This window comes from Petromyzon marinus, assembly GCF_048934315.1.
Source record: "Petromyzon marinus isolate PM22_M1 ecotype Great Lakes invasive population chromosome 80 unlocalized genomic scaffold, UKy_Petmar_22M1.pri1.0 chr80_unloc.2, whole genome shotgun sequence".
NCBI lineage: Eukaryota > Metazoa > Chordata > Hyperoartia > Petromyzontiformes > Petromyzontidae > Petromyzon > Petromyzon marinus.
In genome coordinates this window covers 78349-106079 of record NW_027422630.1, presented here as the reverse complement: position 1 = coordinate 106079, position 27731 = coordinate 78349, and the positions used below count along the sequence as shown (strand labels likewise).

Sequence of the window (27731 nt, the reverse complement as noted above, 5' to 3'; positions counted from 1 at the left end):
AGAGAGACATGGAGACACACTTGTCCACATCTACAGAGACATGGAGACACACTCGTCCACGTCTACAGAGACACGGGGACACTCGTCCATTTCTACAGAGATACGGAGACATGAAGACACACTCGTCCACATCTAGAGAGACATGGAGACACACTCGTCCACGTCTACAGAGACACGGGGACACTCGTCCATGTCTACAGAGATACGGAGACATGGAGACACACTCGTCCACGCCTAGAGACACGGAGACGCAGGGACACACTCGCCCATGTCTAGAGACACGGAGACACACTCGTCCACATCTGTAGAGACATGGAGACACACTCGTCCACATCTAGAGAGACATGGAGACACACTCGTCCACATCTAGAGAGACATGGAGACACACTCGTGCACATCTAGAGAGACATGGAGACACACTCGTCCACATCTAGAGAGACACGGAGACATGGAGACACACTCGTCCACATCTAGAGAGACACGGGGACATGGAGACACACTCGTCCACATCTAGAGAGACACGGGGACATGGAGACACACTCGTCCACATCTAGAGAGACACGGGGGCATGGAGACACACTCGTCCACATCTAGAGAGACACGGGGACATGGAGACACACTCGTCCACATCTAGAGAGACACGGGGACATGGAGACACACTCGTCCACATCTAGAGAGACACGGGGGCATGGAGACACACTCGTCCACGTCTAGAGAGACACAGGGACACACTCGTCCATGTCTAGAGAGACATGGAGACACACTCGTCCACGTCTAGAGAGATACGGGGACACACTCGTCTACATCTAGAGAGACACGGAGACACACTCGTCCACATCTAGAGAGACACGGGGACACGGAGACACACTCGTCCACATCTAGAGAGACATGGAGACACACTCGTCCACATCTAGAGAGACATGGAGACACACTTGTCCACATCTACAGAGACATGGAGACACACTCGTCCACGTCTACAGAGACACGGGGACACTCGTCCATTTCTACAGAGATACGGAGACATGAAGACACACTCGTCCACATCTAGAGAGACATGGAGACACACTCGTCCACGTCTACAGAGACACGGGGACACTCGTCCATGTCTACAGAGATACGGAGACATGGAGACACACTCGTCCACGCCTAGAGACACGGAGACGCAGGGACACACTCGCCCATGTCTAGAGACACGGAGACACACTCGTCCACATCTGTAGAGACATGGAGACACACTCGTCCACATCTAGAGACATGGAGACACACTCGTCCACATCTAGAGAGACATGGAGACACACTCGTGCACATCTAGAGAGACATGGAGACACACTCGTCCACATCTAGAGAGACACGGAGACATGGAGACACACTCGTCCACATCTAGAGAGACACGGGGACATGGAGACACACTCGTCCACATCTAGAGAGACACGGGGACATGGAGACACACTCGTCCACATCTAGAGAGACACGGGGGCATGGAGACACACTCGTCCACATCTAGAGAGACACGGGGACATGGAGACACACTCGTCCACATCTAGAGAGACACGGGGACATGGAGACACACTCGTCCACATCTAGAGAGACACGGGGGCATGGAGACACACTCGTCCACGTCTAGAGAGACACAGGGACACACTCGTCCACATCTAGAGACACGGAGACACTCGTACGTGAGTGGGGAGGTGAGTGGGTGAGTGAGTGGGTAGGTGAGTGCATAGGTGAGTGGGTGGGTGGTGAGTGCGTGAGTGGGTAGGTGAGTGGGTAGGTAAGTGGGTGAGTGGGGAGGTGAGTGGTGAGTGGGTAGGTGAGTAGGTGAATGGGTGGGTGAGTGGGTAGGTGAGTAGGTAGGGAAGTGGGTGAGTGGTGAGTGAGTAGGTGAGTGGGTGAGTGGGTAGGTGAGTGTATAGGTGAGTGAGTGGGTGAGTAGGTGAATGGGTGGGTGAGTGGGTAGGTGAGTAGGTAGGTGAGTAGGTGGGTGAGTGGGTAGGTGAGTGGGTAGGTGAGTGGTGAGTGGGTAGGTGAGTAGGTGAATGGGTGGGTGAGTGGGTAGGTGAGTAAGTAGGTACGTGGGTGAGTGGGTAGGTGCGTGGGTGAGTGGGGAGGTGAGTAGGTAGGTGAGTGGTGAGTAGGTGAATGGGTGGGTGAGCGGGTAGCTGAGTGGGTAGGTGAGTGGTGAGTAGGTGAATGGGTGGGTGAGTGGGTAGGTGAGTAGTTAGGTAAGTGCGTGAGCGGGTAGGTGAGTGGGTAGGTGAGTGTTGAGGGGGTAGGTGAGTAGGTGAGCGGGTAGGTGAGTGGGTGAGTGGGTGAGTGGGTAGGTGAGTGGTGAGTGGGTAGGTGAGTAGGTGAATGGGTGAGTGAGTGGGTGAGTGAGTGGGTAGGTGAGTGGTGAGTGGGTGAGTGGGTGAGTGGGTGAGTGGTGAGTGGGTGAGTGGTGAGTAGGTGAGTGGGTAGGTGAGTGGGTGGGTGAGTGGATAGGTGAGTGGGTAGGTGAGTGGTGAGTGGTACTCACCTTCACACGTCATTGTTTCTGGTGAGAGCTGGAACCCACGGTCGCACTCACAGCACTCACCAGGGTCTACAACCACAACAACCACAACAACCACAACCACCGCTACCACAACAACCACAATAACCACTACCACAACAACCACTACTAACATCACATAAAAAACCAACACAACAATCACAACAACCACCACCACAACAACAGCCATAACATCACATCAACCACAACTACAGCCACAACAACAATAACCACAACAACAACCACCACTTGTGGTGGTTGTTGTTGTGGTGGTTGTTGTTGTGGTAATGGTTGTTGTTTTGATAGACCCCGGGTCTTCTTGTACAGACCCCGGGTCTTCTTGTACAGACCCCGGGTCTTCTTGCACAGACCCCGGGTCTTCGTGTACAGACCCTGGGTCTTCTTGTACAGACCCCGGGTCTTCTTGTACAGACCCCGGGTCTTCATGCACAGACCCTGGGTCTTCTTGTACAGACCCCGGGTCTTCTTGTACAGACCCCGGGTCTTCTTGTACAGACCCTGGGTCTTCTTGTACAGACCCCGGGTCTTCTTGTACAGACCCCGGGTCTTCTTGTACAGACCCCGGGTCTTCTTCTACAGACCCCGGGTCTTCTTGTACAGACCCCGGGTCTTCTTGTACAGACCCCGGGTCTTCATGCACAGACCCTGGGTCTTCTTGTACAGACCCCGGGTCTTCTTGTACAGACCCCGGGTCTTCTTGTACAGACCCTGGGTCTTCTTGTACAGACCCCGGGTCTTCTTGTACAGACCCCGGGTCTTCTTGTACAGACCCCGGGTCTTCTTCTACAGACCCCGGGTCTTCTTGTACAGACCCCGGGTCTTCTTGTACAGACCCCGGGTCTTCATGCACAGACCCTGGGTCTTCTTGTACAGACCCCGGGTCTTCTTGTACAGACCCCGGGTCTTCTTGTACAGACCCCGGGTCTTCTTGTACAGACCCCGGGTCTTTTTGTACAGGCCCCGGGTCTTCTTGCAGAGACCCCAGGTCTTCTTGTACAGAAGATGCAGCAACAGATTCTCCTGAGGCGTCTGTTACGGAGGGACTCCATCCTCCCCATGTCGGTCTGGACGACGCGCCGACTCTGTTGTATGAGCCAAACAGCAGCACCAATTTAACGTTGCTGTTATACAGTTGGGTCTCGGTCTTGAGATTGTGTTGTTGAGACCTCCAGATGGGACGGCGTTGGGCAAATGCACCCTGAGCATTACCCAGCCTCGCCTTGATGTCTTTAGAGACCGAGACGTCTTTGCTGATGAGACCCCCCACGTACTATGTGAAATCATCCACGGTAGGTGCAGGGGGTTGTGGTGGTATTTGATGTATATCACTTGGGTTTTAGAGGTATTGACGTTGGGGTCTGTCTGTTTGCCAAATTTAACCAATCTGTCAGATGCGATTGGTTGAGAGGGCAGTGAGGTCGTCAGTGAAGTCTTGATCTTCCAGCCGGGAGAGAACGGGGTGCATTGGATGCCTCTGGGTTTGTGTGATGTGGTTTTGGCCATGATCTAGTCGATGGTGACAAGGAAGAGGATTGGCGAAATGATGCACCCCCTGGCCTCACTCCAGCATGCACAGAACACCGCTCAGACACTGTATTTCCCTTAATGACAACACATTCCAAGTGGCCGTACAATTTGTTGATGATTGTGATGATCTTTGGTGGTATTCCACAGTATCCCAGGATCTTCCAGAGGGTGTCGCGATGTCCACTATCAAAAGCCTCCTTGAAAACTACGAAGTTGATCAACGGGGGCTCTTTAACTCTCGAAACTGTTCAATGAAGTTACGCGGTGCAAATATTAGGTCCATGCATCCTCTTCCTGTTCTGAATCCTCTTGTTCTTGCCTTAGCTTGGTGTCGGTAGCCGACTCCATCCTTTTGAGGAGGATTCTGAAGCATACTTTGCTTGGGATAGAGAGTAGGGTGATCCCTCGGCAATTTATCAAAGTTCGAGATGTCACCTTGCTTGCGGATCTTGACAATGAGGCGCTCAAGGAAGAGGTCAGTCAGAACTTCAGTAGCAGTGGCGATGTCTGCCTTCAACATCTCAGCGTAGATGAAGTCGGTGGCAGATGCCTTCCCATTCTTCAGTGCTTGTGTAGTGGGGGTCAGGAACCAGGGGAGACTCAAGTTTTATTTCTCTTTCTACAGGTTCCCTAACACAAAGGGGTAGCGGCCCCTTTACCCGATACCCGAGGAGGTCCTCCGGCCTACACTGCCCTAACACCCGGGACCCGGCTAGCTCCCCGACCTCCGGCTGGGGCCCTAGGGGAGGCTATGCTGACCCGACCATGTCCGGGTCATCGGGTCCTGACCACTGGCCTCACTGAGCTCCGGCCCTTAGAAGGACGACGGAGCTTGGGGTCCAGGGTCCTAGCTTCAGCCTGGGTCTTAGGTCTTCAGAGTGGAGGAGAGACTGAGCCCTCTCGTTCAGAAGCCGGGCTTATATACCGGTTTGGGGCTTGCTCCGCCCCGGCTCCGCCTTCCTTCCAGAACCTTCCACCAGGTCCTGGAAGGGTGACGTCATCCCCCAATGCCCCCACCCGGGGTTTGTGGATTGTGTCCCAGGATCCATTATCCCGGAGATCACCGTTGGTCCCTTTTTGGCCATATCCCCTTAACATAGCCATAGCCCCTCTTCCGCCCCCTGTTGACCCAATAGTGATACTACACGCTGACGACGGGGAGTGCGGAATAAGACCTCTACACTTGTATGGCGGTTCTGACCTCAGCCATGTCAGCTGAGTTGATGTTCATGTTGAGGGCATTGTTGTTGTAGGGTTAGCCGGTTGTTCTGGGGCAGGGTTGTTGTGTACCTATTGGTAGTATCAGCAGTGATACTATTTCCATTTTGGTCCTTGACAGGGGCTAATTGGTTGGTGTTTTTGCCGCACAGATGTTTAGTGCTCTTGTGCACAGTACCCATTTAGCCCAGAACTGTGGCTCTCTCAGCTTTGTTTGCCATATCCTCAACAAAATTTATTTTTGTCTCGCCTGGAACTCTTTTTTTACCTCCTTGCTTTTGCTCCTGTGGGCCAACCGGACCTGTTCATGGAGCCTCAGTGACTTGGCGTTTAGTAGCTCAGCTTGAGGGGGTTCCTTTCCTCTGTTCTTTGCCATGCGTTTGATGTTTTCCATTCTTTGTTCCCTTTGTCTTTGAAACCCGGGGTCTTTTTTTGCTGTTTCACGGTTCGTGGTGTTGATTGTATCCCACGTGTTGTTTATATCCATCTCCGCTTCATGCCCAGAGTTGGCGCTCAATGCATTGAAGCAGTTGTCCAGTACCGCAACAATCTCCCTGTTTTTTCTTTGGACGTTTCAGTTTGGCAATGTCCAGCTGTGTCCGCCTTGGGGGATTGCCCTCTTGAGCTTGACGGTAGCAGCAATGAGGTAGCGATCGCTGAAGGCGTCCGCACCACGGTAAGCTCTGACATCCTGTAGGGACCTGCACCATTTATCATGAATGATCTGGTTCACAGTCTTACCATCAGGTGACATCCAGGCGAGTTTGTGTATGGTCTCGTGTGGGAAGGTGGTACCACCAATGATACAGTTGCTGCTCATGGAGAAGTCAACCAGGCGTTCACCATTCAATCTAGATTTGACATTTTCGTGACTGCAGGGATCCATACTCTTTGGTTCTTTCGGTAAAGTCACGTAGGTAGAAAATAAAATAAATCAAATCATGACGTTTCGGGCACAACACAAGCGTCCATCATCAGGTGGGACAACCACAGCAAGAAACAATTGCTGAAGTGGGTAGAAGGACTCCCGTAATACCAGATTATCTAGGTAAGAGAGGGGGGATGTTTTGTTTGAGAAGAAACCTGATGGCTCTCTGGGACACTCTGTCCACAGGAAAGCCACCCACACAGATTCCTACCTGAAACCTGATTCCCACCACCATCCAGCACAGAAGAATGCCCTCATCAAAACACTGTACCATAGGGCCCACTGCATTTCTGACCAACACCACCTAGCCAGTGAACTGGAACACGTACACCAGGCCCTTAAGATGAATGGATATTCGGGCCGCATTATCCGCAAAGCTGTTTCTACAACCATGGAGAAACCCCCTGAGACGCCGATCAAAGCTATCACGTGGCCATACATAGCAGGCATTACCAAAAAAAGTGCCAAAATCTTAAACAAACACGAGATCCAGGTCCGATTCAGTACAGTACACAAAATCCGTGATCTAATCCCATCTGTGAAGGATGTCATTCCTGACATGCAATATCCGGGAATCTACAAACTAAGTTGCACCTGTGGTGGCTGTTTTCATTGGAGAAACGAAACGACATGTCTCGGACCGTGTTCGCGAGCACAAGGCAGATCTGAAACACGGCAGGACTAATACCTCTGCCGTGGCTGACCATTGCTATAACGCTGTGGGCTCTCATGATATTGTTTTTTTCCGAGACCAAGGTGCTCTGAAAACCTTCGGGCTACTATCAAAGGTTTGTTCATGAAGTCATCGAGATATATAAACATAGACATAACTTCAACTGAGAAGATGGATACAATTTGAGTAATCATTGGAAGGATGTTATTAACCAGGTAAAACATTAAATGCTTTATGGTGTTGCCTTCATATCCGCATTTCCCCTCTGCTTTTGCTCCTGATTTTGCCCTTTGATCCGTTCTAGCTGCTCTTCATCTGGCAACACTCAACTCCCCCCCCCTCCTCCCTGGCCCCTCCCCCTCTCTTACCTAGATAACCTGGTATTACGGGAGTCCTTCTGCCCACTTCAGCAGTTTGTTTCTTGCTGTGGTTGTCCCACCTGATGACGGACGCTTGTGTTGTGCCCGAAACATCGTGATTTTATTTATTTGATTTTCTACCTACTACGTGACTTTACCGAAAGAACCAAAGAGTATGCGTTCACCATTGTTATTGATTTCACCACAGACGTGGGCCCCCATAACTCTCTCCAAGTTGTTTATTGTCAGATCCCACTTTGCCGTTCACGTCACCGATAATGTCCTCACTTCCTGTCCTGGGGTACCTTGGACACAGCTGGTTGGAGCCACTCGAGCCAATCGTCTTACATGCTGCGTCATTTGTTGGCGAGTAGCACTGCAGAATTTAAACTTTGCAGTACTTTGAGTTGAGGTGTCCCCTGACCACCAGTGCCCATTCCAGCACCGTTCTTGCTTTCTCCTTAGACAGTATGTGGCCTGAAGAGAGAATGACTGATCCATCACCTGCCACTTGGCATCCAGACTGAGGCCAGAGCAGTTGTTTATTCCCAGAATGTCTATAATCAATCTCTCCATTTCACAGAGGACTTGGTCCATCTTTGATGTCTCGTACAGAATGTGGACACTCCATGTACCAAGTCTTATCTTGGCTTTAGGGCCCAGTAGGCTCTCCTTCACACTCCTGACTTCCAACGGGCTATCATCAGGAGTGGTCAAACTGCCCTGTAGGTAGACTTGAGCCTACTGTGACCCTAGTGGCGTCTCTCTTTCTCATTTTGGTTTCCGTAACAAACATTTTTTCCCGGGGTAGCGTTGTTACCATTACGCCCAACCCCCAACCTGGAGGGCCGGTAACCCAGTCGTTTGTCAGGCCCCACCAGCCCGGAATGGTTCAACCTGCCGGGAGCAAGGAATCCCCACCGGCATAGCTCTCGGGGTCTTTGAAGCACACAAGCCTCACCGCCACAACAAAGTCACGGCAAGAGAGTGAGCGTGGTAATGGTCGCGGTAGTTATGGTTGTGGTTGTTGTGGTTGTGGTTGTTGTTGTTGTTGTTGCTGTCTCACCCTGGCAGCGAACTCCGTCGCTCGTCTCCACCATCGCGAACCCCGGGGGACAAACTCGGGACACGGGGAGACACGCGTCGCCATGGCAACGCCACTCACAGCCATAGGGACCACACGGAGAGACGGGGACACCTGGGAAACGTGGGAAGACGCGGGAAGACAGGTTCACGGAAACCCCAGGGTGGTTGCGGTCGTGGTTGTGGTGGGTATGGTGAAAGTGGTTGTGGTGGCTGTTGTGGTGGTTCGCGATAGTGGTTGTGAATGTTGTGGTGGTTGCAGGAGTGGTTGTTGCGATAGTGGTTGCGGTGGTTACCGGGTGACGTGGCGAGGCAAGCGCGCCCGTTCCCCGCTAGCCGGTACCCCGCGTGGCACCGGCAGCGGAAGCTGCCCTGCACGTTCACACAGCGGTGATGGCACACGGGGTGGGCCGTGGGAGGCCCCCTCCCACACTCGTCCACGTCTACAGCGAGCAGGGGGGATGCGAGTTATGTTTTTAGGCTGAGTCGATCTAGAGGAGGAAAGGCCCCAGGGACCGAGAACCGGTGGCTCAGATAATCGCTGCTCTCACACTGGATGGTGGTGTTCTCACAAACACACTCACCCACACACTCACCCACCCACGCACTCACACTCACCCACACTCACCCACACTCACCCACACACTCACTCACTCACCCACGCACTCACCCACCCACGCACTCACTCACCCACGCACTCACCCACCCACGCACTCACCCACGCACTCAACCACCCACACACCCACCCACACACCCACCCACACACCCACCCACCCACACACTCACCCACCCACACACTCACCCACACACTCACCCACACACTCACCCACCCACGCACTCACCCCCGCACTCACCCACCCACGCACTCACCCACGCACACACCCACGCACACACCCACGCTCACCCACGCACTCACCCACGCACTCAAACACTCACCCACACTCATCCACATACTCGCACACGCTCGCCCACGCTCACCCACGCACTCACTCACTCATGCACTCACCCACGCACTCACCCACACTCACCCACATTCACCCACATTCACCCACACAATGACCCACGCACTCACCCACACACTTAAACACTCACCCACACTCACCCACACACTCACACACAATGACCCACGCACTCACACTCACCCACTCACCCATGCACTGACCCATGCACTAACCCTGACAGCTGCTGCCGCCTCTAGAGGCTGTAACCATGGTAACACCTGCACACTCACCCTGACAACTGCTGCTATCTTCAGAGAGGCTGTAACCATGGTAACACTGCACACTCACCCTAACAACTTCTGCTATCTTCAGAGAGGATGTAACCATGGTAACAGCTGCACACTCACCCTGACAACTGCTGCTATCTTCAAAGAGGCTGTAACCATGGTAACAGCTGCACACTCACCCTGACAACTGCTGCTATCTTCAGAGAGGCTGTAACCATGGTAACACTGCACGCTCACCCTGACAACTGCTGCTATCTTCAGAGAGGCTGTAACCATGGTAACAGCTGCACACTCACCCTGACAACTGCTGCCATCTCCAGAGACGCTGTAACCATGGTAACAGCTGCAAACTCACCCTAACAACTGCTGCCATCTCCAGAGAGGCTGTAACCATGGTAACAGATGCACACCCACCCTGACAACTGCTGCCGTCTCCAGAGAGGCTGTAACCATGGTAACAGCTGCACACCCACCCTGATAACTGCTGCTATCTTCAGAGAGGCTGTAACCATGGTAACAGCTGCACACCCACCCTGACAGCTGCTGCCGTCTCCAGAGAGGCTGTAACCATGGTAACAGCTGCACACCCACCCTGACAACTGCTGCCGTCTCCAGAAAGGCTGTAACCATGGTAACAGCTGCACACCGGAGCTCCGTTCACGAGGCCACAGCTCTGTTCACAGCGGTGGGAGAGGCACGAAGCCACGTGGCCTGGGGGGGGGGGGGGGCACGAGGGTGGGGGAAGGGTCACGGGGGACAAAGGGTGGGGGGCGCACTCCCATTGGTCGATCTCTGAGTCTGTGGCTCTCTATGAGCTGACTCTGTGGTTTCTCTGTGAGGCTCCCAGTGAGTCTCCGTGAGTCCCAGTGAGTCTCCGTGAGTCCCAGTGAGTCTCTGTGGTCTCCCAGCGAGTCTCTTTAAGTCTCTGTGAGTCCCAGTGAGTCTCTGTGTTCTCCCAGTGAGTCACCCAGTGAGTCTCTGTGTTCTCCCAGTGAGTCACCCAGTGAGTCTCTGCGAGTCTCTGTGGTCTCCCAGTTGAGTCTCTGTGAGTCCCAGTGAGTCTCTGTGGTCTCCCAGTGAGTCTCTGTGGTCTCCCAGTGAGTCTCTTTAAGTCTCTGTGGTCTCTCAGTGAGTCTCTGTGGTCTCTCAGTGAGTCTCTGCGAGTCTCTGTGGTCTCCCAGTGAGTCTCTGCGAGTCTCTGCGAGTCTTTGTGGTCTCTCAGTGAGTCTCTTTAAGTCTCTGTGGTCTCCCAGTGAGTCTCTGTGGTCTCCCAGTGAGTCTCTGCGAGTCTCTGCGAGTCTCTTGTTGTCTCCCAGTGAGTCTCTGTGGTCTCCCAGTGAGTCTCCGTGAGTCCCCGTGAGTCTCTGTGGTCTCCCAGCGAGTCTCTTTAAGGCTCTGTGAGTCCCAGTGAGTCTCTGTGGTCTCCCAGTGAGTCACCCAGTGAGTCTCAGTGAGTCTCCCAGCGAGTCTCTTTAAGTCTCTGTGGTCTCCCAGTGAGTCACCCAGTGAGTCTCCGTGAGTCCCAGCGAGTCTCTTTAAGTCTCTGTGGTCTCCCAGTGAGTCTCTGTGGTCTCCCAGTGAGTCACCCAGTGAGTCTCCGTGAGTCCCAGTGAGTCTCTTTAAGTCTCTGTGGTCTCCCAGTGAGTCTCTGTGGTCTCCCAGTGAGTCTCTTTAAGTCTCTGTGAGTCCCAGTTAGTCTCAGTGAGTCTCCCAGCGAGTCTCTTTAAGTCTCTGTGGCCTCCCAGTGAGTCTCTGTGGTCTCCCAGTGAGTCTCTTTAAGTCTCTGTGGTCTCCCAGTGAGTCTCTGCGAGTCTCTGTGGTCTCCCAGTGAGTCTTTGTGGTCTCCCAGTGAGTCACCCAGTGAGTCTCTGCGAGTCTCTGTGGTCTCCCAGTGAGTCTCTGTGAGTCCCAGCGAGTCTCTGTGGTCTCCCAGTGAGTCTCTGTGGTCTCCCAGTGAGTCTCTTTAAGTCTCTGTGGTCTCTCAGTGAGTCTCTGCGAGTCTCTGTGGTCTCCCAGTGAGTCTCTGTGGTCTCCCAGTGAGTCTCTGTGGTCTCCCAGTGAGTCTCTGTGAGTCTCTGTGGTCTCCCAGTGAGTCTCTGTGGTCTCCCAGTGAGTCTCTGTGGTCTCCCAGTGAGTCTCAGTGAGTCTCTGTGGTCTCCCAGTGAGTCTCTGTGGTCTCCCAGTGAGTCTCTGCGAGTCTGTGTGAGTCTCAGTGAGTCTCTGTGATCTCCCAATGAATCACCCAATGAGTCACTGCGAGTGTTTGTGAGTCCCAGTGAGTCTCTGTGGTCTCCCAGTGAGTCTCTGTGGTCTCCCAGTGAGTCTCTGTGGTCCCCCAGTGAGTCTCTGTGGTCTCCCAGTGAGTCTCTGTGGTCTCCCAGTGAGTCTCCGTGAGTCCCAGTGAGTCTATGTGGTCTCCCAGTAAGTCTCTGTGGTCCCCAAGTGAGTCTCTGCGAGTGTTTGTGAGTCCCAGTGAGTCCCAGTGAGTCCCAGTGAGTCTGTGTGAGTCTGTGTGAGTCTCTGTGGCCTCCCCGCGAGTCTGTGAGAGTCTCACCTTCAGAGAGACGCGGGGAGGAGAAGTTGGAGAACTCTCGCGAGATGAAGTTTGTTTGAATCGCATCGCCAGCTCCATCTGCAGCTCGGCAGACGACACACGGACAAAGGCACAGCCCCCCGCCCCACAAGGTAGCTCACGCAGGCTCGAAGGACAAGTGCTGTTTGCGACTCGCAGCTCCCTCCATAGAATTTGCATTTAGACTGCAAGGGGAATCCTAGGAGCTGTAAAGCTCTTTTTTAACAGATGTCCAGTATGGTCCACAGTCCTCGTTCAGCCTTAACAGACTGCAGGGGCACTGAGGCACACGGGAGGGTGGGTGGCCGGCACCACGCTCGGCCGCCTTTGTCTCCCCAGTGGAATTGTCATGCACGTTGGTGGACCGTGAGCGGGAATCCAACTTGGGTCGCCGTGTTCGTAGCGTAGTACGATAACGGCTATGCCACCGCTCCCCATACGCAACAACAACCGCCATTCGCCATGAAGTGGCGGTCACGTCACAACGGCGCTTGTGCCAAGCTATGTGCATGCCAAGGCCATGTGAAGTGTCGAACGCCCGCCGCCAGGAGGTTACAGGGAAGACCCAGGTGCCGTGGTCGACTGACTGAGTGGTCGACTGACTGAGATGAGTGGTCGACTGACTGAGATGAGTGGTCGACTGACTGCGAGAATGGTCGATGCACCACCTGTGCCCAGTACTGTGCCAAATTTTCCATGTTTTATCCGCACGGCACTTCACTCGTTGTTGTGAGTGTCGCTCCTCTGCCCTCCATTGTTGATGGAGGGCGACTGCCTCCAACGGGCCAGTAGCCCCCTCCACAGAGGCCGATCTTGACACCACTGGTACCAGTCATCGGCAAGTCCACTCAGATGCACGTCCTCTTGTACCACATCACTCCATTTCTTCTCTAGCCCGTGTCGCGGCCGTTCAGCCCCCTCTAATTGGCGGAACAAAAGCTGTTTCGGCATGCAGTGGCAGAGCATGCGGGCTACATGACCCAGCCAATGCAGCCTTGCCTGCCGGAGGAGCTCACCGATGGGACCGTGCCCAGATCTTTCGAGGATTTGTGAGCTCCTCACATAATCCAGCCTTCAGGTTAAACGCAGGATGGATCGTAGGCAGGCCAGCCTAAATGTTTCTAACCGGCAAAGATGTTCCATTAGGGGGGTCCACGTTTCGCAAGCGTAGAGAAGGGAGGGAATGACCGTGGCCGAGAAGACCTGAAGCTTAGTGCGGAGCGACAGACCAGGTAGCTTCCACACAGCGTTACGCAACCGATGAAAATATATTGCCGCTCGACTGATTCGGAGTGAGACCTCTGCTGTTAAACTGGAGCCGGTCATAAGCACACTGCCCAGGTATGGGAAACTCTCCATTCTCTCCACAACTGCCCCATCACCATTTGTGAGTTGGGGGGGTGGAGTGTCTGATGGTACAAAATACCCAGGCAGGTGCTTAGTTTTGGTGGGGCTGATGGTGAGGCCCCACCTCTTAGTGGCACGCTCCAGGTTCAGCAGCAGCACCTCCAACTCCTCCTCTGAGTGAGCAGCAATTACAAGATCATCGGCATACGTTACATTGTTGACCAATAGGGAGCCATCCCTTGACCACACCCGGGCATCGATCAGCCTCCCATTGTATCTGTACCAGATGGAATTCCTCCGGTACAACCATCGAAGGCTTCACAAACTACGTGATCGAAATAGATGTTAAATAATGTGGGAGCCAGAGGACATCCCTGTCGCACCCCAAGGTGTACAGGGAATGGCTCCGACTCCCGGCCATGTAGTTTTACCTAGGCCCGCTCACCATCATGAAGGTCCTTAATGATCGTGAACAGAGGGTCAGGGACTCCAAAAGCACGAAGAACAACCCAGAGCCCAGGCCTACTGATGGTATCATAGGCCTTGACCAGGTCAATAAAGCAGAGATGTAGGTCTTGTTGGAATCCCCTACACCTCTGCTGTAGCAACCGGACAGAAAATATGGCCAGAAAATATGGCATCTGTGCAGGAACGCCTTTTCCTGAAACCACATTGTGTGCCTGGCACGGCGATGTTGAATAATCCTTGCCAGGACCTTTCCCGGCAAACTGAGGAGTGAGATGCCCCTGTAGTTGTTACAGTCTGTGCGGTCCCCCTTCTGAAAGAGGGGGACCACCAGGGCATCCTTCCAATCCTGTGAAACCTGTCCAGTGGCCCAGACCGTTGTTATGATGTCATGTAGGGCAGTCTGTGCACAAACGCCGCCCTCCGTCAGCTTTCGCTTGGAGATCATCTCTGCCCGGTGCCTTTCCTGGTCTCAGACTTGGGATCGCCTTCAGTACTTCCTCAAAAGATGGCACCTCAGCCAGCCACTCACAGGGGGTGAGACTATTTCTTCCAATATTAGAGGCACCGCAGCCTCAGCAGGGTCATCCCCACTTTGCCCCATGATGTTTTCCAGGCTGAGGGATTTTCCCTCCCCAAAGACCTCACAGAAATGCTCAGAAAATCTGCAAACCTGCTCCTGGGGGTCGGAGACACACACAAACACAGACGTACACAGATAAACACCCAAACACTGACACACCCACAAACAGACACACACTGACACAGACACTGACGCACTACACACCGACACACTCACCTGTACAGGTGAAGGCTTGCTGTCCGTTGTGACACAGGCACAGATTTGGGGCAACACAATAGCCGTTCCTACAGCCGTACACACACACAGCTACACACACACACAGAAAAAAACAAAGACACACACATAATAGCCATTTCTACAGGCGTACACACATATCTGCACAACAACAACAACAACCACCATTCGCCACTAGCCACGACGCTTGTGCCAGGCTAGGTGCACTTTAAGGCCAAGTGAAGTGTCGAACGCCCGCGGGCAGGAGGTCACGGGGCAGACCCAGATGCCACAGGTCGTAGACTGAGACGACTGGCTGATGCACCACCTGTGCCCCCTACTGTGCCAACTTGCTGTGCTTTAGCCACCCGGCGCTCCGCTCGTTGTTGTGAGCGTCGCTCCTCCGCCCTCCGATGTTGTTAGAGGGCGACTGCCTCCAACTGCCCAGTAGCGTCCTTCACGAGCCTCCTCCACAGAGGCCGATCTTGACACCGCTTGTACCAGTCATCGGCAATTCCGCTCAGCTCCACATCCTCCTGTACCACATCACTCCATCTCTTCTCTAGCCCGTGCCGCGCCTGTTTAGCCCCCTCGATCCGGCCGAGCAAAACCTGTTTAGGCATGCGGTGGCTGCGCATGCGGGCTACATGACCCAGCCATCGCAGCCTTGCCCGCCGGAGGAGCTCACCGATGGGACCTTGCCCAGATCTTTCAAGGATTTGTGAGCTCCTCACACAATCCAGCCTGGTTAAACCCAGGATGGATCGTAGGCAGGCCAGCCTAAATGCTTCTAACCGGCAAAGATGTTCCATTAGGGGGGTCCAGAAGACCTAACGCTTCGTGCGGAGCGACAGACCAGGTAGCTTCCACACAGCGTTACGCAACCGATGAAAATATAATGCCGCTCGACTAATTCGGAGTGAGACAAATACAGACACAGCTACACTAACACATACAAACAGACACACGCAGACACAGCTACACACACATACACACAGACACAGCTACACACACATACACACAGACACAGCTACACACACATACACACAGACACAGCTACACACACATACACAAGACAGGCTGTAGGGAAAGTGCTGTTTGCGAGTAGCAGTGCCTATGAAGGCCGACAATGGGTGGGTGTGTGAGTAGGTGGGTGTGTGGGTGGGTAAGTGAGTGAGTCGGTGAGTGAGTCGGTGAGTGAGTGGGTGAGTCTGTGAGTGAGTGAGTGTGTGAGTGGCTGAGAGGGTGTGTGAGTGAGTGGGTGAGTCTGTGAGTAAAGAGTGTGTGTGTGTGTGAGTGGGTGAGTGTGTGTGTGAGTGGGTGAGTGGGTGAGTGGGTGTGTGAGTGGGTGAGTGGGTGAGTGAGTGGGTGAGTGTGTGAGTGAGTGGGTGAGTCGGTGAGTGGGTGTGTGAGTGAGTGGGTGAGTGAGTGGGCGAGTCGGTGAGTGGGTGTGTGAGTGAGTGGGTGAGTGAGTGGGTGAGTGGGTGAGTCTGTGAGTGGGTTTGTGAGTGAGTGGGTGAGGGATTAGGTGAGTGAGTGGGTGAGTCTGTGAGTGAGTGGGTGAGTGAGTGGGTGAGTGAGTGGGTGAGTGAGTGGGTGAGTGAGTGGGTGAGTGAGTGGGTGAGTGGGTGGGTAAGTGTGTGAGTGAGTGTGTGAGTGAGTGGGTGAGTGGGTGAGTGAGAGGGTGAGTGGGTGAGTGGGTGTGTGAGTGAGTGAGTGGGTGAGTCTGTGAGTGGGTGAGTCTGTGAGTGGGTGTGTCAGTGAGTGAGTGAGTGGGTGAGGGAGTGAGTGAGTGAGTGGGTGAGTCTGTGAGTGAGTGTGTGAGTGAGTGGGTGAGTGTGTGAGTGAGTGGGTGAGTGAGAGGGTGAGTGAATGGGTGAGTGGGTGAGTGAGTGGGTGAGTGGGTGAGTGAGTGGGTGGTTGAGTGAGTGTGTGAGTGAGTGGGTGAGTGAGTGGTTGAGTGAGTGAGTGGTTGAGTGAGTGTGTGAGTGAGTGAGTGTGTGAGTGAGTGGGTGGTTGAGTGTTTCATCTCTCACGTCTCAGACAGAGGCCACTGCCCGGACTCAAACTCCACCCCGGGCAACACAGCGGCCCCATGGGGGTCTGACAGATGTGGGGTCCGATCCTGACCCTACACACCACACACAGCAAAGACAAAGATCCCCCGTGTAGCCTTAACAGAATGTTGGGGCAAGTGCTGTTAGCGAGCAGCACCTATGAAGGCCGGAACGGCACACGAGGAGGTGGGTGGCCAGCACCATGCCCGCCCGGCCGCCTTTGTCTCCCTCGTGACGATGTTTATTCCACACACCACTACACCAAGTACTCATGTGAGTCTGAGTCGACCTACGGAGGCCTAGGACCGGTTCAGATCATCGTTATCACACACACACGCCGCACACACACACGCACACCGCACACACGCACGCACACACACTCCGTGCACACACACACACACACGCCGCACACACACACACACGCCGCGCACACACACACGCCGCGCACACACACACGCCGCACACACACACACACGCCGCACACACACACACGCACACCGCACACACGCACGCGCACACCGCACACACGCACGCACACACACTCCGTGCACACACACACACACTCCGTGCACACACACACACGCCGCACACACACACACGCTGCACACACACATACACACGCCACACACACACACACGCCACACACACACACGCCACACACACACACACACGCCGCACACACACACACACACACGCCGCACACACACACACACACGCCACACACACACACACACACGCCGCACACACACACGCCACACACACACACGCCACACACACACACACGCCGCACACAAACACACACACGCCGCACACACACACACAAGGCGCACACACACACACGCCGCACACACACACACACGCCGCACACACACACACACACGCCACACACACACACACGCCGCACACACACACACACACGCCGCACACACACACACCGCGCGCACACACACACACACGCTGTGCACACACACACACATAGTGCCCTGGGGGGGGATCCCCTGGCACTACGGGTCTTCATCCCAAGTGCCCCGAGGTGGGAAGTCCCGCGGTTTCCCGGTGCCAGGAGATTGGCCGACCCCACCAGGACAAGTCGCATTGCGGCCCCCCTAAATTGGCTTCACAAATCGTATTGGCGCACCAAATAGCGTCACGTAATACGCTCGAGGCAACGGCAGCGAAACGTTTCAAAATCAAAAGGTGGGCGCACGATTGGCTGCGCAGGATGACGTAATGCAACCCTGGAATTTCGACATCGCAGGGCATCAAAAGGGGAACGCGAAACGGTTGAGGGTCTCCAGCCGCTCGGTGACCCAGACCGACTCCCCGCCAGCCCGCCCCTTCGAACCGCTCGCAGCGTCCCTGAGACGCCAGCGAGTGCCTCCACGGGACAGCGAGAGTCGAGATTCTCTCCCATCCCCGTCCCTCCGTGTCCGTGAGACGCCAGGGAGTGCCCCCCACGGGACAGCGAGAGTCGAGATTCTCTCCCATCCCCGTCCCTCCCTGTCCCTGAGACGCCAGGGAGTGCCTCCACGGGACAGCGAGAGTCGAGATTCTCTCCCATCCCCGTCCCTCCCTGTCCCTGAGACGCCAGCGAGTGCCTCCACGGGACAGCCAGAGTCGAGATTCTCTCCCATCCCCGTCCCTCCCTGTCCCTGAGACGCCAGGGAGTGCCTCCACGGGACAGCGAGAGTCGAGACTGTCTCCCATCCCCATCCCTCCCCGTCCCTGAGACGCCAGCGAGTGCCTCCACGGGACAGCGAGAGTCGAGATTCTCTCCCATCCCCGTCCCTCCCCGTCCGTGAGATGCCAGGGAGCGCCCCCACGTGACAGCGAGAGTCGAGATTCTCTCCCATCCCCGTCCCTCCGTGTCCCTGAGACGCCGCGAGGTAACGGCCGCGAGGAATGCGACAGGGGGCGTTTGGTATTTGGGGGATCGGGTCGTGATGGGGTCGGCTCTGCTCGTGGAATATTTTCCCCGGGCAGCGCAGGGAAGACGTCGAGCGCAGGGCTCCGGCGCAGCGTTGGTGACTCGAGCGTCCGCGCTGCCGCTTCGGAGCGCCTCCTGGCGCGGGCGGTGCCGGAAAACCGCGCAGACGTTCAACGGCGGCCGTTGCGCGGACGCGGTTTGGGAGACGACCGCCCACCGGGGCGGGGGATCGCTCGCCCGCTCGCTCGCTCGCACGCCGTCGCCTTGCGGTGGCGGTGTCCGTGGGGGTGGCGGAGTAACCCCGTGCGGCGGTGAACCAGCGCCGTGGCCGCGTCGCTCCCAGCGGGCGCCGGGGCGGGAGGGCCCATCGCTCGGTCGGGGGGGGGGGGGCCGGGCGGTGCGGTGGAGGAGGGAGCGGAGGGGGCGGGCGAAGCGCCCAACCTGCCCGGCGAGGGCGGTGGGGCGGACGTTGGCCCCCACAAGAGCAGCTCACCCACGTGGCCGACACCGACACCGACACCGCCACCATGTGGACATTCACATCACCACCACCACCACCACCGTGTGGACATTCACATCATCACCACCACCACCGTTTTGACATTCACATCACCACCACCACCGTGTGGACATTCACATCACCACCACCACCACCACCGTGTGGACATTCACATCACCACCACCACCACCGTGTGTACATTCACATCATCACCACCACCGTGTGGACATTCACATCACCACCACCACCACCGTGTGGACATTCACATCACCACCACCACCACCGTGTGGACATTCACATCACCACCATCACCATCACCGTGTGGACATTCACATCACCACCACCACCGTGTGGACATTCACATCACCACCACCACCGTGTGGACATTCACATCACCACCATCACCACCACCGTGTGTACATTCACATCATCACCACCACCACCACCACCGTGTAGACATTCACATCACCACCATCACCACCGTGTGGACATTCACATCACCACCACCGTGTGGACATTCACATCACCACCACCACCGTGTGGACATTCACATCACCACCACCGTGTGGACATTCACATCACCACCACCGTGTGGACATTCACATCACCACCACCACCACCGTGTGGACATTCACATCACCACCACCACCACCGTGTGGACATTCACATCACCACCACCAACCCCTCTGAACGCGTGGTGACGTTGATTCTAAACGTGGAGGGGAAAACCCCACCCCCCACTCACCCAGCCCCGCCCTCTGTAGCCCCGCCCTCTATACACAGCCCCGCCCCCTCACACAGCCCCGCCCCCTATACAGCCCCGCCCCCTACACAGCCCCGCCCCCACACACCCAGCCAGGAATCGGTTTGACGATCCGTGCGCGTGTGGAGGAAAACCGCTAACCGGTTTTCACCCTTGTTTGTGAAAGGCTCGCAGCCGCTAGAGGCCGCTAATATACACCTCGATAACATCGATTCTGCAAATCGAAGTAACAATTCGTGGTTAAATCGATCGCTCCATCTCTCCACTCCAATTAAAGGAATCGTTGTAGATGCCAAGATTCGATTACTTGCTCGATTCCTTCAATCTGAGTGATTACAACATCATCAGCAGCAGCATCATCAGCAGCTGATGATGCTGCTGATGATGCTGCTGCTGATGTTACTGCTGATGATGCTGCTGTTGATAATGCTGCTGATGATGCTGCTGATGATGCTGCTGATGCTGCTGCTGATGCTGCTGCTGATGTTACTGCTGCTGATGATGATGTTACTGCTGATGATAATGATGATGATGCTTAGCCCCCCCTGAAATTTTGGTAAAGTCGGTGATCGGGATATCCGCAGCTCGCGACCGCCGCCCGAACTGATCGAACTTTGCAGCCGCATCAGCGGCTCCGAGCTATTAATAAACTCCGCGTTCAAGTCCAAAGACATTTGTTTGACACATTTGTGGCGCCCGCTGGAAACAAACACGGGATATCTCGGGATATTGAAATCAGCACCCCCAAAGTCAAAATCCTGGCTCCGCCCCTGCTGCTGATGATGATGCTGGTGCTGATGATGATGCTGATGATGCTGCTGCTGCTGATGATGCTGGTGCTGATGATGATGCTGATGATGCTGATGATGATGCTGATGATGCTGGTGCTGATGATGATGCTGATGATGCTGGTGCTGATGATGATGCTGGTGCTGATGATGATGCTGGGGATGTTACTGCTGATAATTATTATGCACTCACCAACATCACACACTCACCTATGCAAATGATGCTGATGCTGCTGCTGCTGATGATGCTGCTGATGCTGCTGCTGATGATGATGATGTCGGGCGCGTGACGTCACCGCGAGGAGGAGGAGCAGGGGGAGGGGGCCCCACTCCATCCCCTCCCCCACTGATGATTAGTTAATTAATTAATTCCCTAAATATGGGAGCGGCAGATGAGAGTTGTTAGCGGGCACCCATCAACAGCACTTGCCCCAATAGTCTGTTAAAGACTGTGTGTGTGAGTGTGTGTCTGTGTGAGTGTGTCTGTGTGAGTGTGTCTGTGTGTGTGTGTGAGTGTGTCTGTGTGTGTGTGTCTGTGTGTGTGTGTCTGTGTGTGTGTGTCTGTGTGTGTGTGAGTGTGTGTGAGTGTGTGTGAGTGTGTGTCTGTGTGAGTGTGTCTGTGTGTGTGAGTGTGTCTGTGTGTGTGAGTGTCTGTGTGTGTGAGTGTCTGTGTGAGTGAGTGTCTGAGTGAGTGTCTGTGTGAGTGTCTGTGTGAGTGTCTGTGTGAGTGTGTGTGTCTGTGTGTGTGTCTGTGTGTGTGTCTGTGTGTCTGTGTGTGTGAGTGTGTGTCTGTGTGAGTGTGTCTGTGTGTGTGTGTGAGTGTCTGTGTGTGTCTGTGTGTGTGAGTGTGTGTCTGTGTGTGTGTGTCTGAGTGTGTGTGTGTGAGTGTGTGTCTGTGTGTGTCTGTGTGTGTGTCTGTGTGTGTGACTGTGTGAGTGTGTGTCTGTGTGACTGTGTGAGTGTGTGTCTGTGTGTGAGTGTGTGTCTGTGTGACTGTGTGAGTGTGTGCCTGTGTGTGAGTGTGTGTGTCTGTGTGTCTGTGTGTCTGTGTGTGTGAGTGTCTGTGTGTCTGTGTGTGTGAGTGTCTGTGTGTGTGAGTGTGTGTCTGTGAGTGAGTGTGTGTCTGTGTGAGTGAGTGTGTGTCTGTGTGAGTGAGTGTGTGTCTGTGTGAGTGTCTGTGTGTGCGTCTGTGTGTGTGTCTGTGTGTGTGTCTCTGTGTGTGTCTGTGTGTCTGTGTGAGTGTGTGTCTGTGTGAGTGTGTCTGTGTGAGTGTGTCCGTGTGTGTGAGTGTCTGTGTGTGAGTGTCTGTGTGCGTGAGTGTGTGTCTGTGTGTGTCTGTGTGTGTGTCTGTGTGTGTGAGTGTGTATCTGTGTGAGTGTGTATCTGTGTGAGTGTGCGTATCAATGTGTGTGTATCTGTGTGAGTGTATGTATCACTGTGTGAGTGTATGTGTCACTGTGTTTGAGTGTTTGTATCACTTTGTGTGTGTATCACTGTGTGAGTGTATGTATCACTGTGTGAGTGTATGTATCACTGTGTGAGTGTATGTTTCACTGTGTGTGCATCTGTGTGAGTGTATGTATCACTGTGTGTGTGTATCACTGTGTGAGTGTATGTATCACTGTGTGTGTATCACTGTGTGAGTGTATGTTTCACTGTGTGTACATCTGTGTGAGTGTATGTATCACTGTGTGTGTATCACTGTGTGAGTGTATGTATCACTGTGTGTGTATCACTGTGTGAGTGTGTGTATCACTGTGTGTGTGTGAGTGTATGTATCACTGTGTGTATCACTGTGTGAGTGTATGTATCACTGTGTGTGTGTGAGTATGTATCACTGTGTGTGCATCTGTGTGAGTGTATGTATCAGTGTGTGTGTATCTGTGTGAGTGTATGTATTACTGTGTATGTATCACCGTGTGTATCACTGTGTGAGTGTATGTATCACTGTGTGTATCACTGTGTGAGTGTATGTATCACTGTGTGTGTATCTGTGTGAGTATATGTATCACTGTGTGTATATCTGCGTGAGTCTATGTATCACTGTGTGTATCTGTGTGTATGTATCACTGTGTGTATCTGTGTGAGTGTATGTATCACTGTGTGTGTATCTGTGTGAGTATGTATCACTGTGTGTGCATCTATGTGAGTGTATGTATCACTGTGTATGTATCACTGTGTGTATCACTTTGTGAGTGTATCTGTGTGAGTGTATGTATCACTGTGTGAGCATATCTGTGTGAGTGTATGTATCACTGTGTGTGTATCTGTGCGAGTGTATGTATCACTGTGTGTGCATCTGTGCGAGTGTATGTATCACTGTGTGCATCTGCGTGAGTGTATGTATCGCTGTGTGAGTGTATGTATCACTGTGTGTGCCACTGTGTGTGTGTATGTATCACTGTCTGTGTATCACTGTGTGAGTGTATGTATCACTGTGTGTGTATCACTGTGTGTGTGTATCACTGTGTATGTGTGAGTGCGTGTATCCCTGTGTGTATGTATTACGGTGTGTATGTATCACTGTGTGTATGTATCACTGTGTATGTGTGAGTGTATGTATCACTGTGTGTTTGTATCACTGTGTGTGTATCACTGTGTGTATGTATCACTGTGTGTGTATCACTGTGTGTATGTATCACTGTGTGTACGTATCACTGTGTGTATGTATCACTATGTGTGTATGTATCACTGTTTATGTGTGAGTGTATGTATCACTGTGTGTTTGTATCACTGTGTGTGTATCACTGTGTGTATGTATCACTGTGTGTATCACTGTGTGTATGTATCACTGTGTGTGTATCACTGTGTGTATGTATCACTGTGTATGTGTGAGTGTATGCATCACTGTGTATGTATCACTGTGTGTGTGTATCACTGTGTGTATGCATCACTGTGTGTGTGTGTATCACTGTGTATGTATAACTGTGTGTATGTATCACTGTGTGTGTATCACTGTGTGTGTATCACTGTGTGTATGTATCACTGTATGTGTGTGTATCACTGTGTATGTGTGAGTGTATGTATCACTGTATGTATCACTGTGTGTGTATGTATCACTGTGTATGTATCACTGTGTGTGTATCACTGTGTATGTATCACTGTGTGTGTATGTATCACTGTGTATGTATCACTGTGTGTGTGTATCACTCTACTCCTTGTGTCGCCACGTGGTCCGTGTTTGGGTTGAGTTCCAACTCCACTTCGCTCTCCCGCGACCTCTCACCTCACTCTCACCTCTCACTCTCACTCACTCTCTCACTCCACTCTCTCTCACTCTCTCCTACTCTCTCACTCCACTCTCCCTCCACTCTCTCACCTCACTCTCTCACTCTCCACTCTCACTCCACTCTCTCTCACTCTCTCTCCACTCTCTCTCTCACTCTCTCTCCACTCTCTCCTACTCTCTCCACTCTCTCACTCACTCTCTCACTCACTCTCTCACTCTCTCACTCTCTCTCCACTCTCTCCCCACTCACTCTCTCTCCACTCTCTCCTACTCTCTCACTCACTCTCTCCACTCTCTCCCACTCTCTCCCACTCTCCACTCTCTCCTACTCTCTCACTCTCTCACTCACTCTCCCACTCTCTCTCCACTCTCTCCCCACTCACTCCCTCTCCACTCTCTCCTACTCTCTCACTCACTCTCTCACTCTCTCCCACTCTCACCTCTCACTCTCTCTCCACTCTCTCCCACTCTCACTCTCTCCCACTCTCACTCTACTCTCTCTCCACTCCCTCTCACTCTCTCCTACTCTCTCACTCACTCTCTCACTCTCCACTCTCACTCCACTCTCTCTCACTCTTACTCTCTCACTCTCTCTCCACTCTCTCTTCACTCTCTCTCACTATCTCTCTCTCCACACTCTCTCTCTCCTTTCCCTCTCTCTACTCTATCCACAAATTATCTCTCTCCCCCTTCTCCCCCCTCTCTCCCCCTCTCTACCCCCTCTCTCCCCCTCTCTTCCCCCTCTCTTCCCCCTCTCTCCCCCTCTCTTCCCCCTCTCTCCCTCTCTCTCCCTCTCCCCCTCTCACTCTCTCCCCCACATTCCTGTGTCGGCTCGGCTGTGATCTCCACGTGGGAAAATTACGAGCACATGGAGAGAGAGAAAGGGAGAGATTGGAGAGGAGAGGGAGAGATTGGAGAGGAGAGGGAGAGACGGAGATCGACCCATCCCCTCTGGTCATAGAGCCTCACCCCCCACCAGCTATGGATGAAGCTTGGACAAAGACAATTTGCTCCGCCCTCGACCAAGAGGAGCAGGGGGAAGTTGGCGGAGAGACATCGACCGCACTCACCAAGGGCGACGACGAAATGGATGGGAATGAGGAGGAAGGTCCTCGTCCCACTGCTGACACAACACCAGCGGAAGAGGCACCGGGGCCATCCACCCGAAGAGCCTGAGCAGGAGCCATCCCAGGCCATCTCCGACGCTGGGGGAGAGGACGCCGCTGGGCCATGCACCAGTCCAGCTGTTGCAGCTCTTCCAGCGGAGCCGGACGGCGGGGAGATCGACTCCGATCGGGACGACTGCTTCAGCGTTGGGTAGCGAGAGCAGCCAGGGGTCGACACTCCTTGACGCTCAGACTCCCCTCGTCTCCCCGGAAGTTCTCTGGCACTTCCTCGACGAGACCAACGTGAGGAAGGACAGAGCGGACATTGCCTTGGCTCGATGGAAGGACAGCAAGGCAATAAAGGCCTCTGTGACTCAAGCAGAGAGACTCCTCGCCAAGCAGGGACTCGAGTCCCGGGGCAAGGAGAGGGCAAAGCTGAGATACTTCCGCAAACAAATTACAAGGTGGGAGGCCACGGAGGAAAGGAACAAGCAACGCCTATGGACATCGGCTCCCTGAACGTGAACGGGTGCAGGGAGGCAGTGCGGAGGTTTTCCGAAATGTTCCTTGCGAGGAAACACGCTGCCTCTGTCTTCAACATTCAGGAGACGCATCTCACGGTCGAGGATGACTGGAGGAAGGAGTGGGGAGGGGACTCCTTCTACAGCCACCTTGACAACACCTCCTGTGGAGTCGCGACCCTGTTCGCTAAAGGGTTTCATCCCGAACTCATCACCCACACCGAAGTGGTGAAGGGAAGGCTGCTCGCGGTAACGGTCAGGGTGGGCGATGTCACCGCCCACCTGCTGAACGTGTACGCGCCGGTGATCAACAAGGAGAAGATCCCGTTTCTGCACCTCCTAAGGAGGCACCTGGCGTGATTGTGGCTGGCGACCACAACTGGTGCCCTGGATCGTTCGGGGGGGCAGCCGGGGAGAGTTGGGCTGAAGAGAGAAAAGCAGGAACTCCTGGAGGACGCCGCCTTGGTGGACGTGTGGCGCATACATCACCCGGGCCAACGCCAGTTCACGTACACGAGGACGAGGCACGATGGCTCGGTGACGCAGTCCAGGCTCAACAGATTTTACATCTCCGAGAGCTTTTTGACGTGTGCCATAACGTCTGGCATCAGGGCGGCACCCTTCACGGACCACAACCTCATCGTGTTCCGTGTCAGGCTGGAGAGGGCCCGTGAGGGCGCGTCCCACTGGCATTTTAACAACTCGCTGCTGGAGGATGGCGCCTTCATAGAAATGTTCAAGGATTTCTGGGAAGCGTGGCGAAAAACCAAAACGCAGTTCGACTCTCTGGCCCAGTGGTGGGATATGGGCAAAGTGCACACCAGGCTGTTGTGCCAACAATACACCTGGGGGTGCACCAGACTGAAGAACGCGGACATCACCGGCGTGGAAGCCCGAGTCCTCGATTTGGAGGGTCGCCTCGCCGAGGACAGCGACTCCCGCTCTTCTCCGAGAATACGAGGAGAAGAGGAAGCGTCTCAAAGGGCTACAGGAGGAGCAGACAAGGGGGACGTTTGTGCGATCCCGGGTGAAGTTCATCACTGACCTCGACACGGGATCCCCGCTTTTCTACTCCCCCGGGAGGCAGAAGGGGAGATGCAAATCCATGGAGTGCCTCTTTGATGGTGACGGTGTCTTGGCGCACGAACTCCAGCAGAAGTCGACCATCATCGGAGACTTCTACGGCAGCCAGTTCTCCCCTGAAGAGACATCGGGAGCGGCCCAGGCAGAGGCATGGAGCGGTCTACCCACCCTGGGGGAAGACGGGAAAGAGCTGCTGGAGCAAAATCTCACCAGGACTGACCTTGACGCAGCTGTAGGAGGACTGGCCCCAAATAAATCCCCAGGGCTAGACGGGCTAACAGGGGAGTTTGACGCCGCTTTTTGGCCATCCCTACGGAAGGACTACAGAGAGGTGCTGGAAGAAACCTCAGTCACCGGGGTGATGCCTCAGTCTTGGAGGAGGGCGGTGCTCACTCTGCTTCCCAAGAATGGAGACCTGAGGCACCTACAAAACTGGCGTCCGGTGTCCCTCCTGAACACCGACTACAAAATATTGACGAAGGCTCTCTCCCTGCGACTGAAAGGGGTGATTGCACAAGTCGTAAACGGGGACCAGTCCTACACCATCCCCGGACGAACCATCTACGACGGCATCTTCCTGGTCAGGGACCTCATCGCGGTGTCCCAGAGGTTGGGCATTCCAATCGCGTTTCTGGCCCTTGACCCGGAAAAGGCTTTTGACAAAGGAGTGGACCCCAAATACCTGCTGGGAACCCTCAAGACCTTGGGCTTTGGAGATGGCTTTGTCCGAACGATCCACCTACTCTACACCTCACTGCCCCGGTCAAATTCGAGCGAGGAGTGAGACAGGGATGCCCATTGTCGGGCCAACTTTATGCCCTGGCATTAGAGCCTTTCCTGAGTCTCATAAAGCGGAGACTCAGCGGCCTGGTGCTCAGGGAACCAAGCGTCAAGTTGATCCTGACGGCGTACGCCGACGATGTCCTCCTCATCCTGCATTTCCTGGATGATGTCGCCCTGCTGCATGAGTGCCAGGAGGTCTTTTCGAAAGCCTCCTCATCAAAGATGTGA

General features: G+C 54.3%; 1 protein-coding gene across 1 annotated transcript in view; it reads right to left on the bottom strand.

The window, feature by feature from the left end:
- Window positions 1–27731, bottom strand: part of LOC142908337 (uncharacterized) — an 88631-nt gene that overhangs the window by 55780 nt on the left and 5120 nt on the right. The window contains exons 2-8 of the mRNA XM_076058894.1: window positions 16784–16878; window positions 14751–14840; window positions 12122–12199; window positions 10159–10278; window positions 8636–8782; window positions 8323–8454; window positions 2516–2581 (exon numbers count right to left, since the gene is read on the bottom strand). Coding sequence (XP_075915009.1) covers window positions 2516–2581; window positions 8323–8454; window positions 8636–8782; window positions 10159–10278; window positions 12122–12199; window positions 14751–14840; window positions 16784–16878 — 728 coding nt within the window. The remainder of the gene's footprint in view (window positions 1–2515; window positions 2582–8322; window positions 8455–8635; window positions 8783–10158; window positions 10279–12121; window positions 12200–14750; window positions 14841–16783; window positions 16879–27731) is intronic.